Source organism: Vanacampus margaritifer, chromosome 2, assembly GCF_051991255.1.
Source record: "Vanacampus margaritifer isolate UIUO_Vmar chromosome 2, RoL_Vmar_1.0, whole genome shotgun sequence".
Lineage (NCBI taxonomy): Eukaryota > Metazoa > Chordata > Actinopteri > Syngnathiformes > Syngnathidae > Vanacampus > Vanacampus margaritifer.
The window spans coordinates 52,754,057-52,778,358 of NC_135433.1; the positions used below are offsets into that span (position 1 = coordinate 52,754,057).

The 24,302-nt window shown below is 39.9% G+C and overlaps 3 protein-coding genes across 10 annotated transcripts in view; 1 reads left to right on the top strand and 2 right to left on the bottom strand.

The window, feature by feature from the left end:
* caskin1 (CASK interacting protein 1) overlaps window positions 1-1,634 on the bottom strand; it is a 94,335-nt gene extending 92,701 nt beyond the window's left edge. For 5 of the 7 annotated variants that reach the window (XM_077559466.1, XM_077559464.1, XM_077559465.1 and 2 more), the window contains exon 1: window positions 829-1,633. In XM_077559466.1, coding sequence (XP_077415592.1) covers window positions 829-922 — 94 coding nt within the window. In that variant the 5' untranslated portion in view covers window positions 923-1,633. Of the gene's footprint in view, window positions 1-828 lie in introns of all 7 variants that reach the window. The other 2 variants (XM_077559461.1, XM_077559467.1) reach the window with 2 other exon arrangements.
* LOC144044818 (phosphoribosyl pyrophosphate synthase-associated protein 2) lies at window positions 1,108-19,876 on the top strand. 2 transcript variants are annotated; one of them, XM_077559468.1, is made up of 11 exons: window positions 1,108-1,371; window positions 11,714-11,874; window positions 15,277-15,329; window positions 15,714-15,780; window positions 15,892-16,064; window positions 16,134-16,249; window positions 17,318-17,373; window positions 17,755-17,903; window positions 17,980-18,050; window positions 18,110-18,256; window positions 18,327-19,876. In XM_077559468.1, exons 1-11 carry the CDS (start codon window positions 1,156-1,158, stop codon window positions 18,483-18,485), a joined length of 1,368 nt encoding a protein of 455 aa, XP_077415594.1. In that variant the 5' UTR covers window positions 1,108-1,155; the 3' UTR covers window positions 18,486-19,876. The 2 variants fall into 2 exon arrangements, with proteins under 2 accessions (XP_077415594.1, XP_077415595.1); XM_077559469.1 differs by lacking the exon at window positions 1,108-1,371 and adding an exon at window positions 8,792-9,041.
* Window positions 19,877-20,148: 272 nt separating this feature from the next.
* Window positions 20,149-24,302, bottom strand: part of ppp1r9ba (protein phosphatase 1, regulatory subunit 9Ba) — a 28,392-nt gene continuing 24,238 nt past the window's right edge. The window contains exon 15 of the mRNA XM_077557667.1: window positions 20,149-23,707. Coding sequence (XP_077413793.1) covers window positions 23,654-23,707 — 54 coding nt within the window. The 3' untranslated portion in view covers window positions 20,149-23,653. The remainder of the gene's footprint in view (window positions 23,708-24,302) is intronic.

The following is a 24,302-nucleotide window of genomic DNA, read 5'->3' on the forward strand; positions in this document are numbered from 1 at the left end:
TTTATCAAACTTGAATGAAATAAGACATAGGGCTGTGCAATTAATCGAAATTCAATTATAATTTCAAGCAGATTTTAAAATGACTAATTTAATCAATCGTGCTTGATCTAAAAGGATTTATATATATTTTACAGTGGAAAAATACCACCAAACAAAAATATGACAAACCGCGGATGCACAGGTAATTATGTACCTTCTGCCATCTAGTGGAAGAGCACTTGTTTGTTCAGTCTGTCATTACATGTTACTGTCATAGATAGATGATATTATCAAAGACACATTATTTGTAGTTAAATCACTTAAGTGAAATTGGATCATTTCCAACAGTACACCTGATGATCGCTCACCGCACACTACTAGTTGGGAGTCACTGATGATCTACATTACATGCTCTCTGTTGCCCACACATTAGAGTGGGATGCGGACATGGAATATTGCTGGATGCTTACTAAATGCTCTAGCGGCTGTAGAAAATAATCCACATGGAGCAGAGTCATACAGGAAGCCCAACTTGTATTTTCTTGTGTACTTCTAAATTCCTTGACAACAGAGTCAAAAGGCTGAAGCTGTCATTTGTAAAACCTGGGTCAAACCAATCCCATGTACCCCCACCCACCCCAGTTCTGCTGCATTACATTCACAGTCAAGCTCTCAATGCCCACCATGTGATGCATACAACCCCATAGCCCACCGGTGCGATACACCTCGTAGAAACGCCTGCAATCTAATATGAATCTTGCAACATTTTGCAGCCTTTAAATGAGTTGACTGCGTGTGAAGTGTGGTGGAGAGAGACCGACGAGACTAAATTAGAATGCAATTCCTTACTTGCTTTCCCTGGCCGGGGCCTTTGCAGCAGCTTCTGCACTGTGAGCAGGTCCTCGGTCTTCACCGCCTGCAGCAGCTCCTGGTCCTTCCCCATCTTCCGCTCTGAGACGAATTACTCCCGCAACATCCTCCGACAGAGGGGCGCTTCAGTCCGGCCTTCCCACGCGGAGAGTGCGCCACCACTAGCCTCCCTCCCTCCCTCCCGCCCGCCTCCTCCTCCCCCTTTCTTGGTCCCCGGCTAGACGAGACCCCTGGAGCTTTGGTGTATGATGGTATGAGACAGGGCAGAAAACGGAGGGAGAGGGAGTGGTGCGCTGGGATGGAGGGATGCTATCGTTATCGTACTCCCACCCCACCTCCTTTGCTAGGTGCAGCACCGAGAGATGCGGGCGGTACTGGGAGCTGCTGGGCCGCTCTCAAGCCCGCTGCCGTCGCGAGGTGGAAGGTCCAAGGCTCCCTCGCGCCTCAATAGAGAAGGAGGCGAACGGTCCTCCACAACAAGATTCCCCGACTGCAAAACCTTCGCCGAGGACATCAAACGTCGTGTGTATATCGCAGTTTACTGCATCACAGCGGTTGACTATTGAAAAATGCGATGAAACAGGTCCGTGTCAAGCGGCGCTCGTGCTCTGCGTGGTAAACAGAATCCAGGGCTGCAGCAGCAGCAGCAGCAGCCATCGTTCCGCGTGCGCGCTCTCTCTCGCTTTGGATTTGGTAATGTTTCCCCCAGCGTGGGGGCAGGAGTAGTAAGAGAGAAAGAGAGAGAGACTGTGAAGGGTGTGTGGGGAGGAAGGGGACATGGTGGGGGGGGCGTCCACGCACCCTACAGCTGGGCCAGCTCGTGGCGCTAAAGTGCTAGTGAGTTGTGCTGCAAATAGTGGGCGGAGCCGGTGCGAGATGCTTTTCCCGCCGCCCTGTTTCATGATAGTCAAGAGATGTTGTCAACACGATTCATTTTCATTTTGTTTAAGACCAGAGGTGGATAGTAACGCTCTACGTTTACTTCGTTACATTTACTCAAGTACCTTATGGAATGAACTGTAACAGCCTGAGTAGTTTTAATGCAACTTTTTACTTATACTTGAATACACGTTAAGAAGAAAATTTACTTTTACTCAATTACATTGAGCTGCATTCCGCTCGCTGAATCGCTACTACTATTAATCTACAGCTTTGCGATATTTATTTATTTTTTTATGGGGTGGGGAAGGGCAGTGTTTTCTGAAAGACTGTTCAAAACCCACCAGTACGCTATGTTCAAAGGCCACCTCATGAAGGAAGTGGAGGAAGCTCCTTAGACTGCCACATTTTGATTCAAGGATTATGTTTTAATATAATTGTGAATAGAATTGTGGCAACAAGGTTTGCAACTCAAAGATAAGAAAACAAATAACATCTATCTTCATCCCTTATTATAAAACTCACAAAGCCAGTAAAGCTATGTTAACTTCACAGTGATAGCTGGTCAAATATAAACTATTGACCTTTTGCACGTGACGTCACAGCCCTCATGGGAACGCCCCCTACGGGACGCTGGACGGCAAAAGAGCCATTTGCCTGTATTGTAACTATTGAATCCCATACAGCGTAAAGTCCTTTATCTAATCAATTATCTTATAAAATGGTCATATATTGCTGTGCGGTCGGTTGTACAGACAGACAAAGGAGTAAACCAAATGTTGCTTTTTATCGCATACCTACTAATGAAGACAAAAGACGTTGATTGATAGCAGCAATCAACAGAAACGACCGGCAGCCCACAAAGTATTCACAGATTTGCAGCGATCATTTTTTGCTAGGTTAGTACATAAATGTTGTAATTAGTAGATAAATGTTCATACATTTTACACACACAGCTTAATTGTAAAATGCACCTTCTTCAAAGCTATTAAGTGCATTTGACTGTTTAATAATGGGGGATTTCGTCTTTGTGCTTGGAGTTTTTCACTCTGGATCCGGAGTCATATTCATGAAATTACCGCATAGCTTGCCACTACGATAGTCATTTGTTCCATGCTAGTACGCACAGTACATAGCATCATCACAGCGTTACAATATAGAACGAACGGACTGTGTAAAAATAAGTCAGTCAGCATGATTAACAAGTTTTACCTTTGCATTACGAGGTATATTGTCCCCCGGTGTGAGCGGAACATCTCGTCCCAGAGACTCAGCCAGCGACAAGCTTTTGAATCAAGGAGCAGAGACGGCATTGACTACATAATGATATAGGTCGTGCGCTGTGAATCTCGGCAAAGTCGGCAATTTGATTAACTTGGTAAAAACAGCAGGCAACAGAATGTAAAGGCTGTTTTCAAACTAGCAATCTCCAACTAAAGTAAATATTGCGCTCTATGAGTCCTGACTAAATGTGCCACTTCGACTGACAGGTGAACTTCGGTTGAAGTAATAGATTCCATGGCTCTATTTGTAAAAAAAAAAAAACAGTCGCTAAGTCACTAAGTCGCTCCAGGTCACGTCCACTTCCATTCAACAATCATTTCCTTCCGCCATCCGTCATAGGGCTGTCACGTGATCACATGACGTCAGTGCAAATGGTCAATAGCTTCGTGTTGGTAATTGAGAAGTAGTACTAGTGACTGTATAGTACGATACAGATGCAGAGTGCAATGTGGCTATTCTGGCTAATACACCAATCACTGACGTTGGGTCCTTGTACCTCCAAAATCGTCTCTTCTAAGGAGACCCCAAAAATGGCAAGTTTGTTCAACCATTAACGTTGCATCATCAAAGAGAGCAAGCCATGCGCAACACTTTAGATTGGTCAATAATTCCTAATGGTCAATAATTCCTAAAAATGACACCCACACATGTAAACTGACCAAAAGTAGAGATTTGATTTTTGAAAAACTATTAAAGTTACCAAATTGTGACTGATGAGGTTTTGGCGCAACGCCAGTGAAATGTATGTTGTGACTGAGCAAGATCATATGACTTAACCCAAGTAATGATTTGACTTGCCTAACAGACTTTATCAACTTAAGGGTCTTGAAACTTAAAGGCAGAAGACTTGAGACTTATTCATAACTTGCTCAGTATGTGACCTATTCCCACCTGTGGTTTTTAGTGATGGGCGAATACCGATACCAGTTATTGGTATAGGTGCCAATACCAGCCTTAATTTAAAGTATCAGTACTCGCGACGATCAGAAATGAGAAATTAGAAGAATAGAAAATTGCCATTAATTTGATGCAATTTTAAGGAAAAATTCTACACAACAAAATTGCCAGTGTTAGATGAACACTGAGAATGTTAAATCACACTAGCAGACTTATCAGTCAAGGTCACTTCGATATTGCTTCATGTACAACAAGTGAGAAGCCCATTGTTAAGGAAAATACAGGTGTCCACAATACAGTATAAACTCCATAACAGGACAGTAAAGAAAGTCCACACTGGCGACTGCCATGTCAACATGTTGCATCTTCTGTCAACACGAGGTCGCACACATTATGATGTCACAAATTTACGACACTACCATAGGAGAGGGGAGGGGTTGAGGGGTTGGGCACAACTTGAGCCACAACCACAACAGATGGACCGACGTGGCACGTCTATTATTATCGGCGGATTTCTGTATTATCTGGTTAATCTGTATGACCTCAAATTGGTCGATAATTATCGGCGGATTAAAAGTTGTGACTGATGACAGACAGTACTTTGGACTGTTTCAAACTCCCTCTTGAACACTGTTACCACGGTCCCTTATACAAACAACAACAACACAGATTAATGGCACATTCAGTTTCACATTTTCAAGAATTTAACATTTTCCTTGATTTAACTCTCTAGTGAGTTAAAACCCCATTTTAGTAGACGTGGATTGATTTGACCCGGAATAGCCTCAGTGTACACTAACTTTGTATAGAACTAGGAGAAAACAACATTTTAAAATATTTTTTATTTTGTTTGTTTTGGTCATAATAGGAAGTCAACACACTCTAAAAACTGAAAAGTTAACTCGACTTGAAAAATTGAGGAAACAATTTGCATGCATCTTTTTAAGTTCTTTCAACTTAGCCGCCATTGTGTAAATGCCACAAGATTACTTAAGTACAAACAATTTAATTTGCTTTGCACGCTAGAATCTTCATTAAGTTGAACCAACTTAATTTCCATTGTGTGATACTACTTAATTTTATTATGTTATTTATTTATGTTTATTATTAATACTATTATTAAAAATAGTGCTGGACCAACTTAATAAATTGAGGTAACAATGTGTATCTTTTTAAGTTACTCCAACTTAGCCATTGCGTAAATGCAACAAAACTTCTCTAGTTAGGAAAACTTAATGTTTTAGTATAGAGAGCATGACTTGTTTTGTAATCTACAACCTTAATTAAGTTGAAGCAACATAATTTTAACTATGCAAAAACTACTCCATTTAGTCATCTGTTCTTCAAATCTACTTTATCATTCACCTACTGATGACAGGAGCTGGAGGTTCTTTATCTTGGTCAAAGACACTTGCGACGCAGTCACAAGGGCTGGGGACCAAACCCACAAACTCTGCATTGGAAGACAAGCAACTGTAATTCCCAGCATGCCAAGCGGCACAATGCAAATCGCAAGAAGTATGATTACGTTTTTATTTGTTAATGTTAAATGTTAATTATTCTCGCAGTACAGTAATAACAGACTTGTTTTGCACCATAACTAAAAATTGTATTTAGAATCAGTTCTATAAATATCTGACCAGACAGCAAAATCTCCATCGGTAGGATTGTCTTCACTTATAATGCTTTTGAGCTCAAATCAGCTATCAATGCTGTATATCAATGGTGTCCTCGGGGGCGCAGTCAGGGTAGGTTTTTGATGTTTCTCTGCTCCATCGCACCTGTTCCAATGAACAGGATCGTTATCATGCTTATGCTTAACCTCCTAAGGCCCAAGCTGTTTTTTTACATGCAAAGTGCTGTCCACGTATGCGGCCACTAAGCCTTAGGAGCAGAGCTTGTTGATGAGCTTCAGGTGTGTTGGAGAAGAGAAACACCCAAAACCTGCAGGACCGCGGACCTCGAGGACCGAGTTTGGACACCACTGCTTGCTGTATATTATCTGCTATCAAACACCACTCTTCTATTAATTATGGTTCTGTTTAAAATACTACTCTTACTCTCATATATTTTACACTCCAATTTGACTGAGTCCACCTTATTACAAAAGTCACATTTCCCGTCTTCAAGTTTATCAAATATAAAAAGCATTTGGATGGTTCTGACATTTTTAAGTTGTCCTAACTTAAATACACTCCTGAGTTTAGTCAGGGCAAAAATGTCTGTTCAGAATCAATACATTATTAAGCATAGAAAGCCCTTGATTTTAAGCTGTACCTACAAACGCCATGAATGTTTTTTTAGAGTGCACATTCTGAGTGAAAAAATTATGTTTGGTATTTTTATTGCTGCTAAATGTCCAAATATGGTCAGAATTGACCCAAAACGTATGTAAGGGTCAAGTAAATTTTTCAGCTATTAATACTTTTGTTGGAAATGTTGGTATTAAATATTACTAACACACTGCATGACACCAGTCCAGTCTACCCTGCCTTTCGCCGAAAACCAGCTTGGATAGACTCCAGCTCAGCCATGACCTTTTTTTTTTTTTTTTTTTCTAAGGAGAGCTCAGTATTGTTCATTCGATTTGACATCATCATTGCTCTCCTTTTTTTTTTTTTTAAATAAATAAAAGTTATTTTTCTCTTTTTTTTATTTTATTTTTTAAATATATATACATATATATATATATATATATATATATATATACACACACATGTATATATATATATATATATATATATATTTTTTTTTTTTTTTAATGTGGGTGAGTATGTGTATGTGCGTGTGTGTATTCATCAGTTCACCTAAAACCCATTAAAAAAAATCCCATAGTAATAATATAATATAATAATAAATTGCCAAATGCAGAAACATCAATGTAAGTTATCACGATGTGGTGGCTCTCGCTAACAGACAGAATTAAGTAACCAGAATTAGGTTAAAAAATTCTATATACGTAGACCATGTTTCTATAAATTTTGATATTTGGTTTTTATTTGAGGCAGATATTTTTTCCATTAAAATGTGATTTATGAGGAGGTTGGACCATTGGTCGATATTCAGAGTTTGTTTATTTTTCCAGTTAACAAGAATTGTTTTTTTAGCAATAGTAAGGGCTACAAGTGTAGATTGAAATTGTTTATGTGGTAAGTCAGTTGTTGTTAGGTCACCTAGCAAACACAAGTTTGGAGATAAAGGTATCCTATAGTCCAAGATAGCGGAAAGTTTTTCTAAGACTTTAGTCCAGAAATACATAACCGGAGTACGGCAGTTAGTGTCTTTGTTGGGTTGTGCCCATAGAACGATATATTGTAGCTGGTTAGCTATATAGTAGTGCATAAAATTTGGTGCCTCTCGACCACCTTTGGATTTACTTTTCTGAAGAGTAGATAGACTAATCTTTGCTTTTTTTTTATTCCAGTAAAATTTTGTAACGGCTGAGTCCAACAACTGGAACCATTTAGCCGTAGGTTTAAATGGAATCATTGAGAAAAAATAGTTTATTTTGGGTAAAACTTTCATTTTAATGGTGGCTATTCGTCCTATTAGAGAATCAGCTCAACCATGACCCTAATGATGAGAAGCAGTACAGTAGACGGACATTGAAAAGACAAAATAGAGCAGGATATGTGGAATCTGGTTGAGCAGTGCCTCATCACATATGCGGTATTAAAAATAATAATATGCTAATTGCCATACAAACTTGTACTTAGCCTAGATTTAAAAGTGAAACTTATTTTTGCACATTACAACCACCCACGAATTTCAACTGCGCTGCCCCTTTCTTTGAATGTGTGTTTGAGTGTGTATGTGTGTGTGTGTTCAAACAGTGGGCAGCAGTGCAAAGATACTGTTCTCTGCCTCCCCCGCATCTATCTAGTTATGTAAGAACAAAAGTAGCAAATCGTACACTTGGAAATACAATACGTATAAATTTGTCCTTGCTAATTTGACTCATGACCATGAAGCTACATTCATTACTGTCAGTTTTAACAAATGGTGGCCTAATTCTACAGACTATAGTGCACAACATGAATTGCATATCGCTGGTGTTGAGACGAAACCTTGTACCTCCACTTTTCAGGATACCCCAGCAACGGCATGTTTATTCAACCATTCACATTACATCATCAAAGAGATCAAGCCGTTTTCTATAGATCAATATAGGCCTACAGACTTTTCTTATACAGTACTGTAAATATGAATTTTACTCAATTGCAAATTATGAGGTTTTGGCACCAGTGTAATGCAAGTACAGTTTAGACACAATTCATGTACAAGAAATGCAATTTATATAAGTATATAGAAAATTAAATTAAGGATTTCAAATGATAGACCAACATGAAGTGGTGCACAATTGGGAAGTGGAAAGAAAGTGTCATGTGGTTTTTCAATGTTTTTACGTCTAAAATTCTGATTAATGTTGAGTGCAAAAGTATTCAGCCCTCTTTATTCTGATATGCCCAATACAATTCTGTGCAACCAACTGCCTTAAGAAGTCACCTAATTACAAAATTGAGTAGGCCTAGGCCTATATCTGTGTGTAATCTAATGATCCAAAATGTAAAGCACAGTAGCAACTCTAGCATTCTTATTCATCTAATGCATGTTTTTCGCCGATCTAAAAATTTAACATGACATAACAGGCCTGCGTGAAATATTAATTGAAGCACGCTGCCCTCAAGTGGCCATTCATTCAGCACGCAACTTTTAAATCGACCAACTGAAGAGGTTTAAAAAGTGATGAACACATAAAACATCAGCCATAGGCCAAGTCATGCTTCAAAATAAACAGCTTGGCTCGAAGACTACGCCATGCCTGCGGACGCATTGAGTACGTAGTAGAACAATAAATAGATTTGTGTATACAAGTTTCAGTCGGATGAGGTCGTGATTCTTGGTTCGGATGAGGTCGTGATTCTTGGTGGAAGATACTGTTTACGAGTTTACCTGAATGCATCTTCAGCACTTGTCTTTTCCATAGTGATTGGTCGAGCTTGTACGTCCTCTCAAACGCATCGGCGTTCGGCACAAGCAGATGGAGTAGAGGGCAGTGAAAAGGGCTGGAGGCTTTAAACAATCGAACCCCGTTGGTCATAAAACATTGTTACTGACGCCGACGCAAACTGGTAAGAAGTTGAAGTGTTTTGTTTCGTGCTCGCTGTTACTACAGAGACCTGCTCACGACAAATGGAAATCGATGGACCTTTGTGGTCTTCATTATTTGTAGCGCGTGTTTGGCGTTAGCCAACATTGTCGCTTCACTGCAAGTTTGATTTAGGATCATTTTACTTCAGTCTTTAAAACAAATGCGACTTACATAGCTTAAGCTCCTCAGCGGTGTTACATAAGGAAGTAAACGTTTAATGTAAACGGTAAAACGCGGTTGCTATGCAGCTAGCTTAGCGTCACCGAGAAGCTAATGTCGTGCTTGTGATAATGAATTAAAGGGAGTCATTTCTTTGCACGAGACGAGCACAAGACAACAGCAGATCTACAAGGCAACTCGTTCGATTCACATTTTTTTTTGGCTTTAAGTGTCCCGTATATTATTTTCTGTGTGTGTGTGTGTATGCACAACTGTTTGTTGTAGTAACCTCGTGTGCAATGCAAAGCAGTAAAAAAAAAGAAGTTTTTCCTTTCCGTTAATGTGAAATAGGATTAGTCCAACATCGAATGAGTAAAACTTGCATAAATGTTAGTCATATTGTGTGTTATAGGTCTACTTAAATCACCAACTTTGCAATGCTCGGCTCGTCATTGTTCTAATGTAAAAAAATACCCCGAGGGTGTGTTTTTTTAATTTATTTTTTTATACTACATTACTGTGTACATTGCTCCAGTACCGCAAACTCGTATGATTACATTATTAAAATTTTCATTTGTGACTGCTGCTAAACGCTGTAGCTTGCTTGTTTGTTCTAGAAACCCATTTAAGCCAGCATTTATAATAAAATATAAACTTATTGCTGATATGTTTCCCGTTCAAGATCTGGTGAAAAAATACTGACTAGTGGTTAACTAGTGCTTAAAGAGCTCTTTTAACTTCACTTATATTCCCTGTAAAATGCAATCATAGATTTAATTCTAAATACATCAACATTTGAATATGATTGCTGAAAACATCAGCAAAAATTTTAAACTATGTGGTTCTGAATTGTGGAGCTTTAGCTTGAAACAGTTTTTTTGTGTGTTATTTTTGGATGTGTGGCTAAAACAGCGGCCAGTGACAGGCCTGAGTCACCCTTCCCCCACTAAACAAGAGTTTGAGCTGCCCAATGACATGTAGCTGGGTGACCAGTCAGCAATCAGTTTTGTCCCCACCAAAAAGTGTAAAGGCCTTTTCACACTGCACTTACACACTACAGTACAGCCCGCCATAAACGAGTACATTCATTGTTTACTTGCTGTACCATTTCAGATTGCTAACAGCTACGATTTTGATGGACTAGTACAGTAAATTGAATCAGCAAAATGGAGCAAGTAACAATACAGTGCCCTGAGCCTTGGGACTCTAGATAAATGACATACCATGACGTGGTAAATAAGGTAGCGATAGACTGAGATTGTCGTCGTCCCCACGTCGTATTTTATGGTTGTAGTCCGCAGTAACTTCAATTTTGAAGGTGAGCCTCCGGCGTGATTTGACATCGTGTAAGCTACTATTATGATGTTATTGCTAGTATCAAGCATATATTGCATCTGTTCTTCAAGAAAATCAACTTGCATCTCTAATAATTGCTGCTAAGAAACAAACCGTGGACGGCAGGCGAATGGAATCAGTGGAAGGCAATCAGACAATCACGCTGACATTTCTGAAGACAATGGTGCTCATTTTTAGGTTGCAAACAGTGATTTGTCAACATATTGTAAACTTCTGACCTAAAGTACAGTATGTGCGTTGTGGAGAAAAATGGAAGCAAAATATTGCCCCCACCACCACCCGCAAAAAAATTATATTGGCTAATACAATATGTATGGGCAGAAATATGTGCCACCACAAACTGAATTTGAATCATGTATATTTGAATTTGAGTCACTAAATGCGTTTAAAAACAGAATTTGAATTCCATAAATTGAATTTGTATTGTGGATCATTGCACTGAAAAGCAAAATCTTTATTGTACAATTTGAATGTATTAGTTTTGAACTGAAGTCCAATAAAGTAAAGTACCGGTCGTATCCCTAACCATCACCAACCATCTGTTTTTGAAGTTTGCAGTAAAAAAAAAGTATACTTTCTTCGTGGCCAAATACATTTGAGAAAATAGCAGCCTAAATAATTGAAATTCAATTATAAATGATTCAAATTTAGTTTCTAGTGGTACATACTTCATGTGCCCAACCGTGAGTATGCAGAGGTCTACTGCTGTGTGCTATTCTGAGTTGTTGACACGAGAGTCCTCCGAGCCACTTTACTGAACTTCTCACTTTTCATTCCACGTCGAGACTTGTCTATGAGAACAAGAGCACACGTGCTCAAAGACCCAACTGCGTGTCGTCTTTTTCCATATGTATTAGGCCAGCTCAGTACGTGACGTTTGTCAAGTGGTACCTTTTCGGAGAAACTGCTGAAGAAACATGATACTGTATTTGCTGTGGAAGAAAAATGTCTAAGACTTATCAATAGGGTCAAGTACTCATCCTCAGTCTGAAGAAAGTGCTACTGGTACACCAAAACGTGTCAGTTTGTAACACAGCCCTTCAGGTTGTAGACCGTTTCATCAGAGCTGCAGCAGATGAACCAGAGTGTCAACTTGAGTCGTTTGCTGAACTATTTGCTCCTCCCTCTGCCGTGCAGGAAGGGCTCAGCGCAGCGTGGGTGCCCAGGGATCCTCTACCCGAGTGTGTGGAGAGTAGCGGCCGAAACCCCAGCGACATGAACCACACCAAGGGCGGCCTGGTTATCTTTACCGCCAACTCGCACCCGTCCAGCCGCGAGTTGGGCAAGAGGATTGCCGAGTGAGTACAACTTTCACACGCTCACAATTGGCGAAGCAAGTAGAGCAGAGTCATGCAACAAAACATTATTTTGTGCGAACAAATCCTTTGGCAGCAGATTTGTCCACTCGTTTGTCTCAGGAGTAGAGAGAAGGCAGCTTCTGGTACAGAACAATGTGTTTCATTGATGCTTCCTGTTCCCACCTGAATAACTGCTTATGGTCGGGTCAACACATGCAGTGTTGACAATGCAGCTTGACCAGCACCACCTGCAGGTGTGCCAAAGCTTCACTGATGATTCAGCAAAATGGAAGCACTCAACTTGATAGAACAGTTAACTGATCCAAAATTGGCATCCTTTGAAGCTTTTACAAAAGGTTTGTTTTGACATCTTTAGCTTTCTTGCCCAAAATATTCAACAAGCTGCAACTCTACCCACACTCGCTACAGTAAACTTCACTCTCAAGGACGTGGCAGTCTGTGAATGTTTATCGAACAACTCGTTTTTGACTTTGTTTTTGAGGCCTTGAAATGATGTCATGTACTCATTTAGTGTTGACAGCTAATACGACTGCAGGCGCTTTAGTCAAGTTTTCCCAAGACGAGCAGCTTGAAATTACATTCATTGATACCCTGTCAAAATTTCGAGTTAAAACAATCCAATTGGCCTCTTTCTGGAAATTACACGAGCAAGTGGCAAAACTCTAACAAGTACTTTCTTCAACTGTTGAATTTTTTTTGCTGATCTTAACTCATACACTGCAATTGACAGCTATAGATGTCAAAAATTCATTTGAACTATTTCTATTAGTTTAACATTTTTTCCCACTTTTGTTCACAAGAGTATAAAAACCTAGAGTTTTTTTTATATTGTATTAGAACAGATATAAAATGTGTGAGTAATTGTGAGTTAACTAGTGAAGTCATGCGATTAATTACGAATAAAAATAGTACTCGCCTGACGCCCCTAATTTTTAATAATCTTTTCTTTAAAAAAAAATATTAAAAAGAAAAGATCATTAAAAAATTAGGGGCATCAAGCGATTACAATTAATAATCGTAATTATTCGCATGACTTTACTAGTTAACGCACGATCAATCACAAATTTTATATCTGTTCTAAATGTACCCAAAAAATTCTAGGTTTTCATACTTTTGTTAACAAAAATTGAAAAACCGAAACTAATAGAAATAGTTCAAATGAATTGTTGACGTATGCAGCTGTCAATGACAGTGAATGAGTTTTAAAAGTCTAATCTTACTACCAGCAGTGGTGAAGACTAACTTTATTGAAAAAACCTTCTCTTGTCCATCCAGTGTAATCGTGGATTAAAAACAAATGAATAGGTGCCATTGCTGATTGCAATTGTTGTAGTTAAAGGGAGCTCTGTGGTAATTTCTCTTCAACGAGCTGCTCTTTTGTTCTATATTGTAGAGCATTTGTGATAAGACTCCAACATTGTAGCCTGGCTCAAAAGAAGAAGAAAAATTCAGTTTCACTTTTGCCATTTCCCTTGTGCTTAGTTAGTTTTTAGGATAGACTTGCATATTTTGCAAGTGACTGGTCTCATATTTGGTCACGTATTTCCACAAAACTGTAACACAGTATGTCCGCATACCGTACTGCAACAAGTGTTGTGCCCTTCAACTTCTATGATGAATCCAGTCCGTTTTTAGCACATACCAGTAGTTGTTGGACATAATATTATTGGACATAATATTTTGGTGTGACTTTGTACTACTTGCCCGGCTTGTTCCTGCCTCTGTGCGTTGCGGAGGTCCTCTGGCAGCCACCTAGTTTCTCAAGCCCCATCCATCTCCAGCTCTGGTTTCAAAACAAAACAAAGCCTATATTGCATGGCCTTAAATTGTTTGTTTGTACAGTACATACTTGAGTCCCTGCCCGCCCTTCAAGTGTCAAAATTCAAGTCAGTTTTTTGCGAGAATATGCCTGTGAGCAAGCTGTTCTGAAATAAGCTGAACTGCTGTTGTCATAGATAAGTGTTGACAAAATCAGCAGTGTAAGCTTCTTCTGATAGGCAGCAGATGCTTGGATGTTTGCCGAACTGTCAACGTGGGGGCAGGAGGGGTTATTTGTGTTTGCCGATGTGTCCGCCGTGCTAATTGATAAGTGTCATTCGGTGGTTGCTTGATGAAGTGAAAATGGATGATAATGTTGATCGGGTGAAAGTGCAATTTATGATGGTTGTGGGCCGGAATATGTACCAGCTATTTTTCTTGACATGCTCACCTCTCCGGTCGTCACGGTAACAAAAGCAATATCAGACATTGGTCCAGCCGTTAGAGGGGGTTAGCAGGAGCGCATAGAATCACGATGCCAAAGCTGAGTGATTGCAACCAGCGTTGCGAAAGGATGTTCATTCAGTATGTTGTAATTCTTTCTTTTGTGAGTTTTGATGGCAGAATGGCAGAGACTTTTTATTAAGACACCTAGGAAGTGATTGCAAAAAAAAAAAAATGAATGTCTCATTTGCCTTCTGGCGACGCAATGAATAATGTATGCTTTAACTGCATGTAATATACATTAGGGGTGGGAATCTTTGAATGTCTCACGATTCGATTCCGATTTTTGGGTCTGCGATTCAACGCTTTTTTTATTCGCAATGATTTTTGCTTCAATCTATAGATGTGCAAGAAATTGTAATAATCTACTCAAGTCTGACTCACTAATGCTAATTAGCGCGCTACTCGCGGCACTTTTATCACTCAAAAGAGTGGCTCCACGCTGAATTTTTATTTTTTTATTGGAATAACTTAATCGTGGCGTTTTCTTTCTACTCTCTAATGTGGCTCCAACTAACAGTGTATTAGACCGCGTGGAACCACACTGCCCCTCAGTGGCCAAACCGGGTACAACATGAACAGCGCTCCAAATAACGGCACACACAAAGGAAAGACAGTATAAAATAATTTAAATGAAATCGATTTTGGGACATTTGCTAAAATCGATTCTGAATCGTACTAAATGAGAATCGCGGTTCTTATGAGAATCAATTTTTTGGGGGGGGCACACCCCTAATGTACAAGCGTTTTGTATACATATGTTCAATACCTTCTTTTCTTTTTTCCAGACCGATACCAGTACGAGTATTTCACAGAGTACTGATACATCTGACCCCTTCATTTAACACAGTGCCAAAAAGTTGTGAACCAAGGCCTTTCTTTCTGAAGCATTTGATGATTTGCCCAGATGTCAAATGTTTTATATTTATGCATTGACTGGTTATATGGAAGTTATAGTCTCCCAAGAAACCTTTTTTTGTGCAACTTTAGAATGTGTTCCTCCTTAAGATTCCAAACCACACTGCGAACATGTCTTCATAATTTGACTAACGTCTTTTGTTTCCTGCCCCACAATAAATGCCAATTGAAAGACGTAATTCCACGTTTGTGCTGTTTCAGGCGATTAGGAGTGGAGCTCGGCAAGGTGCAGGTGTATCAGGAAGCCAACAGAGGTAAACAATTGTCTCACTCACTATCACCTGTGGGTCTCAGGAAAATGTTTAGTCTAGTCCTCACTTTTCCAGGCTAATGCATGCCTGACATCATGAAGAGTACATTTTGGTGGTTGTTTTTCAAGAAATTTGAAATTGTCCGGTGTTATAAAATATGCTGAAAGAGCAAATACTTTGCTCTTTAGAGTGAAATGAATGAAATAGACTTCAAGTGTGAGTGTCGTGTTTTCAATTTGAAATGTTTTTGCTCCCAACTTTGTGTTGACACCAACATCTGCATTTTCACACACTGTGTTTGTGTGGGAGACGCCGCCCGTCTACTCGCGAAGGGCATTTCCAGGCTTGCCTCTTATCTTCTTCCCATGTCCTCTTTTGTTCTCATAGAAACACGTGTACAAATCCAAGAGTCTGTGCGAGGGAAAGATGTCTTTGTGATTCAGACTGTGTCCAAGTAGGAATCAACTCCCCAAAGCATTGTTTTCCCCTCAGATACATCGTCCTGGTTTTAAATGTCGTATTTTCATTCTCTTTCCTCTTCCGTCTCCAACCCTTGGCCGACCAGAGATGTGAACACGACCATTATGGAGATGTTGATCTTGGTGTATGCATGCAGGACATCTTGTGCCAAAAGCATCACAGGCGTCCTCCCCTACTTCCCTTACAGTAAACAGTGTAAGATGAGGAAGAGGGGCTCCATCGTTTCCAAGCTGATTGCCTCCATGATGTGTAAAGCAGGTGAGAACGAAGATGCAAATGCATTTTAATGAGAGGCACAAGCAAAATTGAACTCGCGGTGGTGTGAAGGTCTCACACACCTGATCACCATGGACCTCCATCAGAAGGAGATTCAAGGCTTTTTCAACATCCCAGTCGACAACCTGAGAGCGTCGCCCTTCTTGTTGCAGTATATCCAAGAAGAGGTAAAATGCTCATCCCCAAATCGGATTTCACCTTCTGTTTTAATGTTGCTAAAGGGACACTTTTTTTTCTGTTTCTTTTTTGATGAGGTGAAAGTATTTTTTCAATTCATTTTAAAAGGTGTATGTAAGAAATGTTTACAATCAAATGTAAAAGGATAGATAAATATTTCTATTTCTTGTAATTGTATTTATAATTTACCAATTTAACAATTATTTTTTTAAATTTTTATTTTTTTAAATAAATGGTTAAATGTAGAGTAGAATGAACCTCTGATTTCGGAGGATATGGACCCACACGCGAGCGGTGAAAATTGTAATATAGAGAGACCCTTTTTAGTTTGACCCCTCCCAAACAGTTGAAACCTATTCAAACACACTTTCTTTTTAAATACATTCTAATGTTTTGAACGCGACAAAACAAATTGCAAGCATAAAATTCATAGCAAATCCATATTTTTGTGTGCGTGCGTGCGTGTGTGTGTGTGTGTGTCGCGTGTCGCACAGTTCTCCAAAGAGGCCAAGTGTACATGGTTCAAGCTCTTTGTCACTTCCAGTTGACGTTCACTGTAAAACTGACTCATAATACAAAAATAACAAACCATACAGTATCTATGTTAACTAAAGGCCGCTAGCTTAATATTAACATATAATGCCAAAAGCTATAGATGGGCTAACTGGAATTAGCATAGCTGTTAAGGCATTTATAAAGATTCAATCAACTGCTACTTCACCATATAAATAGCAGCAGCACATACAGACAATATTCACGGGCATGTACAGTAATTCTCTCTGCTCTGTCAATACAACAAATACTACTGCAGCTTAGTAGCAGACCTTCTCTGCCTCTTCTTGCTCTTGACTGTCCTGTATCTACATCCAGTTCAGCTCAATACATCAATTCATCACTAATATAAAGAGAGATTTAACACAAGAAAAAAAAGGGGGGGGGGGGACTAATAATATCGTACAGATAAAATGACTAGTTAATGATAAATGGCCTTTGTTCTCATCTGTCTGCTTGTGTGTCTTTTTTTGTTGTCGTCTTCTCCATATTCTTTGGCCCTGCAGATCCCTGACTACAGGAACGCTGTGATTGTGGCCAAATCACCAGCTTCTGCCAAAAGGTTGCTTCCTCTTTTCTCCACTGACATTTATGTCAAATCCAGAATGGAGAACCACCGTTTGCCAACTATATAGGTTTCCAGCAATGTGAATTCTTTCTGTAGTGGCATCACATTACTGACGTAGTCTTCATTGGCCTATGAATGAAAACAATCATCATGAATTGATTGTATGCATGCCGTGTTGGCTAATTGAAGGCCCGCATGTCATTTTCATTTCATGGACTGTCTTGAGGGGTTTACTTTTCGAAAATGGCAGCAAGAAAGTGTCGTGGGGTAATTACGCACTAAATCTACTCAACAGTAAAGTCCAACCACGTCAACTGGAAATGTACAGACTTTAGTTGAAGGCGTGTGAAACTGTTGTCTCTTGCTGGGACGCAGGGCCCAGTCGTTCGCCGAGCGCCTGCGTCTCGGAATCGCGGTGATCCACGGCGAGGCTCAGGATGCCGAGTCGGACCAGGTTGACGGGCGACACTCGCCGCCCACCGTCAAGACCACTGGAGCCATTCATCCAAGCATGGAGATACCATGTAAACATATAGCAGTTGTTCTTCATGGTTCAAATGACACAATTCAGATCTAAAGTTCTTAGCTTGTTACTTCCAGTGTTGATTCCCAAGGAGAAGCCCCCCATCACTGTGGTCGGAGACGTAGGCGGCCGCATTGCCATCATAGTGGTAAGGAATCGATCATTCGTAGGATGAAAGGCAGTCCCGCACATCCGCTCCTCCCACAGGATGACATCATCGACGACGTCGACAGCTTCGTGGCGGCGGCCGAGACGCTGAAGGAGCGAGGGGCCTACAAGATCTTCATTATGGCGACGCACGGCATCCTGTCATGCGACGCCCCCAGGTTCATCGAGGAGTCCGCCATCGACGAGGTGCGTTCCTTCATCTTCGCCAGCCGCCCGCCGGTCTCCTTTTGACGCCCTCTCGTTGCTGTGCCCGAAGGTGGTGGTGACCAACACCATCCCTCACGAGCTGCAGAAGCTCCAGTGTCCCAAGATCAAGACTGTGGACATCAGCATGATCCTGTCGGAGGCCATCCGGCGCATCCACAACGGAGAGTCCATGTCCTATCTTTTCCGGAACATAGGCGTGGATGACTGAATCAGATGCGCGCACACAAACACACACACACCATTTGCCTTGTCGGACCTCAAAGTGTGCACTGTATATACACACACACACACACACACACGATACAAACATGCTCATACACTGATATCCTCCATATATTTTTAGCTGACTGTCGAAGCAACCCTTTCCATGGTGTTCATAGTCACTACTCACAAAAAGTTTGGTAATGTTGGCCTTCAACCGAATGTCAAAAAATCTTGGACTGACACACACTTTCGCAAAGTAGTGCTTTTCTTCCAAGTGTCTGCGCGTCACTGAATTGCTCCCCAAACGGTCTGCTGTTAGTCATTTTCGGTCCTTGCCAGTTGTTAGCCTTGTCTTCCTCCTCCATGTTTGTAGTATTTATGGTCCCGAAGCAGCATATTTCAAAGAATTTTCTTAATTGCTTTTAATGTCGAGCAAGTTTAGTTGTCAAAAAAAAAATCTAATTTAAATCTCCAGTGTTTCAGGGGTTAGAGCAATATTAGCATATAGCATATTTTGTTTTAATGATATGGTATCCACCCAAAGATCAATTTGGCACTCAGAATCACATAAAAAAAAAATAATAATAATTCTGAGTGAGTGTTCTTCAGGATAATTGTCAGTGATGAATGTCCTCAAAGAAAGATTGTACCACTCGCATGCCAGTGCCTTTGGGCGGGACACTCGCAACACACACACACACAAATACACTTACAGTCCTTCCAATAGTCAAGTCATTCAGGACAGATCTTGTGATCAGGTTTCCGACTAGTCTTGCGTTGTGAATTGAGAAGCATCCTGCAGTCGCTTTTATTTTGAAATTTTTGGTCAGTTTTTGTGTGTGCTAATGTATACGCTACTGATGAGTCCATCCAGCTAGATGGCACGAGAATTATGTTTGTTGTTGCCATAGTTACAACTGGGGTCAAATCTACTTGCTTAGTAAGAACTGGAATTAACAAATACTTTTTTATAATGTCTTCTGATGCTTCAGAACTACAACGTGAGTGTTCCATTTAACACTTTGTGCCATTATCTACTCAATACCTCCTTGTGTTTGATTGTCTCCAATGCCACAAAGCTGTTCAAAGTCCTGGGACGACATGGATGTCAATTTGTCCTTAAAAAGTCACGTGTCGTTCTTCCACCCGAGTGAATATTTATTTGTAAAAGCTTGTCGTTGATGTCGTCTGATGACGGGTAATTGATCCAACATCATCATGATCAGACGCTCATGGAGTTCAACACATTTCTATCAAAGAAATCTAACGCTAGGAAGCTCAAACTTTTTCTAGCAAACAAATTGACTGAAGCAGGTCTTTGTCACTTTGCCAGATGTGGTCCGAAATGTTTTGTATTTATTTTCAGCACTAACTGAATAAATGTGAAAAGAAAGACTCATGTTTTGGTTTTGTTAGTTTTTAAATAACACGAAGCATAATAGAGATCAAGTCACCCTTCTCAAATAGCGGACATACAGGAATAGTGTAATTGTACATCCACTACACTAGGTGGCAATGGTGCTCCAATTTAGTTCATTCTAGTTAAATTGAGGATTTCAAATCACTTTGATATACAGTAGATGAAAAAAGTACTCTGTTCATTCACAAACGCATATAAACGTCATTATGCGCAATATAAATGGGAAGAATACAATCAACTTCCTATGTTTAGGTTCAACATGTTTATTGAAATGCTGATAAACAGGTGTTGGTTCAGACAAACATGGTGACATTCACTGAAGAACGGACCCAGGCAGAGGTAACGATTGTCTCACTCACACAGTTTGGCACCAATTCATAATTACCATTCATTCATTCAGCAAACTACATGGCACATCTCTTATTCCATCACTTTGTTCTAAGCCAAGCACATTAAAAAACAACTGGGATTTGTGTAAAGAAGCATTATGACAACATCACCACATCTTCCTGTGTTAAAAACATTGTTTCCATCTGCTCTATTGGACCAATGTGGATGTCAATAGTGTTAGTAGTGATTCCAGTTTAATTTCCACCCTGAGTATTGACACATAATACGAACCAAATACCTTTTGGATTGCAGTGTTCAACTTTCAATACGACCGTCGTCCTTTACCCTTAAGCAAGGCACTTCACACATTCAGTTGCTCCTACAGATCCATTTCGTACTATACGGCGGTCCACTTGATGAGATGGGTAAACATTTGAACATATTTGTGTTTAGGTATTATGAAGGAAGGCATTGTCTGACTACAATCAAATGGAATTGACGCGTGATGATGACAACGCCTTATAAGCCAGTGTTCGTTTTGCTTCTCGTGAACACTGAGCAGACGTGGGAGACTTATGAAAGTATGGAAAGCGTTTGAGTTGTTATTCCATATATTTGAAATCCATCTCATTGATTTACTTATGAGGACAGACAGCAAACTAGTGGATGGTCCTTATTGTTTGATATAGGATATTGAATAGAATGCCCAAATGGCTTTCCATACATTAAAGCTATGCAAAAACCTTAAAGGCAAAAGGAGCTAACAAGGCAAATCAATTGCGAACTTTGCTAAACAGAGGGACAAGCTAAAATCCAGTCAAAGTATACTGTAAGTGCATTAAAAAAAAAAGTCCATAATAAACACCATAAATTGAACAGATGAATGATGTTACCAGTGCAGGATATCAGCATCCGTACAGGAAATAATTTTGTTTGTGCACAGCGTGAGCAAGCACGAGACTCCAGCTGTGTTTCAATGAAACATGCACAATCAAGCAAAAAAGATGGGAGAGGAAACCATCTGCCACCTGGGGCTACAAAACAAAACAAAAACAAACTACAACACGATGTGTTTACTGCTAATCCCAGCACTGTTGGAACATTGGATAGTAAAAACCTCACACTCGGCGGCACTAAATAACAAATCCCATAAACCGGGATGTCAAGTGCTACAAATGTTCATCGGGGAGCTGAAGTGTTCTGTTACAATACTGCTAACAACACTGGTAATATACTTTCGGAGTAAGCATTTATGTCTCAATAAACTACTAAACTCAAGCCACACTTTTATGCAAATGACTCCAGATCTGTGCGATGACTTGTTTTGAAACACTGAAAAACATTAGAACACTGACCAAAGTCAGCTGGGATCGGCTTCTCCTCACACTTAATGGATGGATCAATTTATTCAATTGCCTCATCTAAAAGCACCTTCTAAGAATTGTCAACTACTCAAATATGATTTTTTTTTAATTCTGGCTTGTGGTATGACCATCATGGGTTTATATCATTTTTTTTTAATAATACTGTCATTACAATTGACCTGTGTTTAAACTGAAGCTACCCAAACTATTATTTCATATATTCCCGTGAATGCTCATGAATGGAACAAATTTCTGCACTCAGTTTTTTTTTTATGTTAACAAAAACAAGCACAAATTACACTACACCCAAAAAATATTCCAAGTAGTCTAATTGTAAATATATTTTTTTAGAAATTTATTTAGAATTATTATTATTTATTTATTTTTACAAATAAATTACTTAAGTCTGAATTTTTTTCACAGTAAAATATTTAAATGCCAACAACTGCCTGGAATTCATTTTTAAGACTATAACATACATAATATATCATTTAAGACATTGAATGACATTTCCTGTTCTGTTGTCCATCATTTATAATGAAACCGTAGGTTGTGTTTATTTATTTATTTTTTTTAAACAGCAACTTTGTAATATTAATAACTAACCTAATGACTACAGATTAAGTGACCTTTTTATGTTTTTAATTTATTTTATACAGTATATGACTGCAAATGTATTTAAGAAGTTCTGTCTAAACAAATTGAACTAAACCCGCCATGTGTTTCTGGTCCAAAACGCATTTGTAATCGCGAATCAAGAGGCTCCAGATGTGCATGTAAACACACAGACAAAACAGCAACACACAAGTTAGAATCTCTACAAACACACATTAGACTATACACCCTGTTTGCCAGTTGAATATTGACCCCTCCCAAAAAGTAAACCAAAAAAATTGAAACAAATTTCCATGTGGACTACTGAATACAGCAACGTGTCATCTTTGCACTTGCCTTCCTCATAACAAACCTGGTGGATACAAAGTTGACACAACATCCCTGATAAACGGCAGGTTTTTGTGAGGTTCTTATCATAAATAATTGCAAGCAAAGAGTCCAATTAGAATATCATACATGTCAAATGCAGATGAAATGACAAGAAGAAATTTGAAATGGTCGAACCCTGATCAGAGTTGCGAGTGAGCTGAAGCCCATCCCAGCTGACTTTGAGCACGAGGCGTGGCATACCCTAGACTGGTGGCCAGCCAATGGCAGGTCCCGTAGACAAATGCACTCACATTCACACCTGTGGACAATTTAGAGTAACATGCATGTTAGGCAACGGTGCTACTTAAGCAACCACATTGTTCCATGTTAGCATTTCTGAGGCCAACCTTTCACAGAAACCTCACCAGTGGTGTGTGCCTTTTCAATGTCAGTATCCACCTCAAGCCATTGCTTAAGTCAACACTTTTAAATAGACGTTGAGAATATTTACAAAACAGGATGTTACCATGCTTTCATACCCAAAATGCAAATGTTTACCTGATTCCTTCGCCAATGACGCAAAATTCCGTTGAGCACAAGAGATGGGCTTAAAGGCTTCTTTGTCTTTTCTTTGTTAGCTAACGGGGCAGAATTTGGGTTCAACTGGGCACTTCCCATCACGTTTGTTCTGCGTGCATATTCAGTCCACTGCACTTGTAGTCACCTGTGTAGTTGACAAGTACGTCCTCGGTCACTCTGTAAAGCACTTAGTGACGAGCCTGCTTCTTTGAACCTCCTCCCCGTAGGACACTTTTCACCACAGGGAGAACAAAATACAACTCTAAATCAAGTACAGGGAGGCTGAGTACGCCTTCCTTGTTGATTGCCAGGAAGACGCACAAGGAAGATTGTGGGTGTCACACAAAGTGCATTCTGGGATTGTTGATAGGCCATAAATTCCAAAACAGGCAGAAGTCTCTCTTCGCTCGACGTTATCCTCCTTTCCTTCTTCCACGTTCCACTTTGTCAGGTTCCGTCTGCTTCCCGCTGCCGTGAGTGATCGACTGAACTTCAGTGTGTCAGTGTGAAGGCGTCCTCCTCCCGTCACGGACAGGAAGCGGAGCTGCGAGCAGTCTAGGAGGGGTTGGGGGGCTTCAGAGCGTCCACTTGGATTTCCAAGTCTGTAATCTGTGGAAATAACATTAGAAATGTGAACACAGTGGAACCTCCCGGAGATTGCACAAGAACACCTAACACGGCTGACTTAGAGGTCCCATAGTATGAAAATGCACTTTAGTGGGGTTTTCTATCAATAATATGCATCCCTGGCCTGTCTACAATCCAACCAGGTATGAAAAAAGTCCGTCCGCGACTTCTTTAGCTTTCTCCTCCTTTCTAAAATAAAAATAACATTTGTGTAATTCATAACCGCGTGTAAATGTCTACAAGCATTTACGGCAAAATAACGTTAGCGGGAGATTTGCCGGTTACGGCAAAATAACCATTGCCTAAACAATCACAAACAAACGCTACAAGATAGTCTCTGTAGTAACGTTATGCTACTTTTTCTTATGATAAAACGTTATGCCACTTTTCCACATATTAAAATAGTTCTCAAATGTGTAAAAGACATGTCTGTATTTTTCTTTTCTTCTGCTCCCATAACCAGTCGTTTCCATTCACATTAGCACATGGCTACCATGACCGAAATCACTGCCCCTTCAAGAGAGAAGGGCATGGCCTAGGCGTGGCCTGGTGCCGCTATTTACATAAAAGTGACACA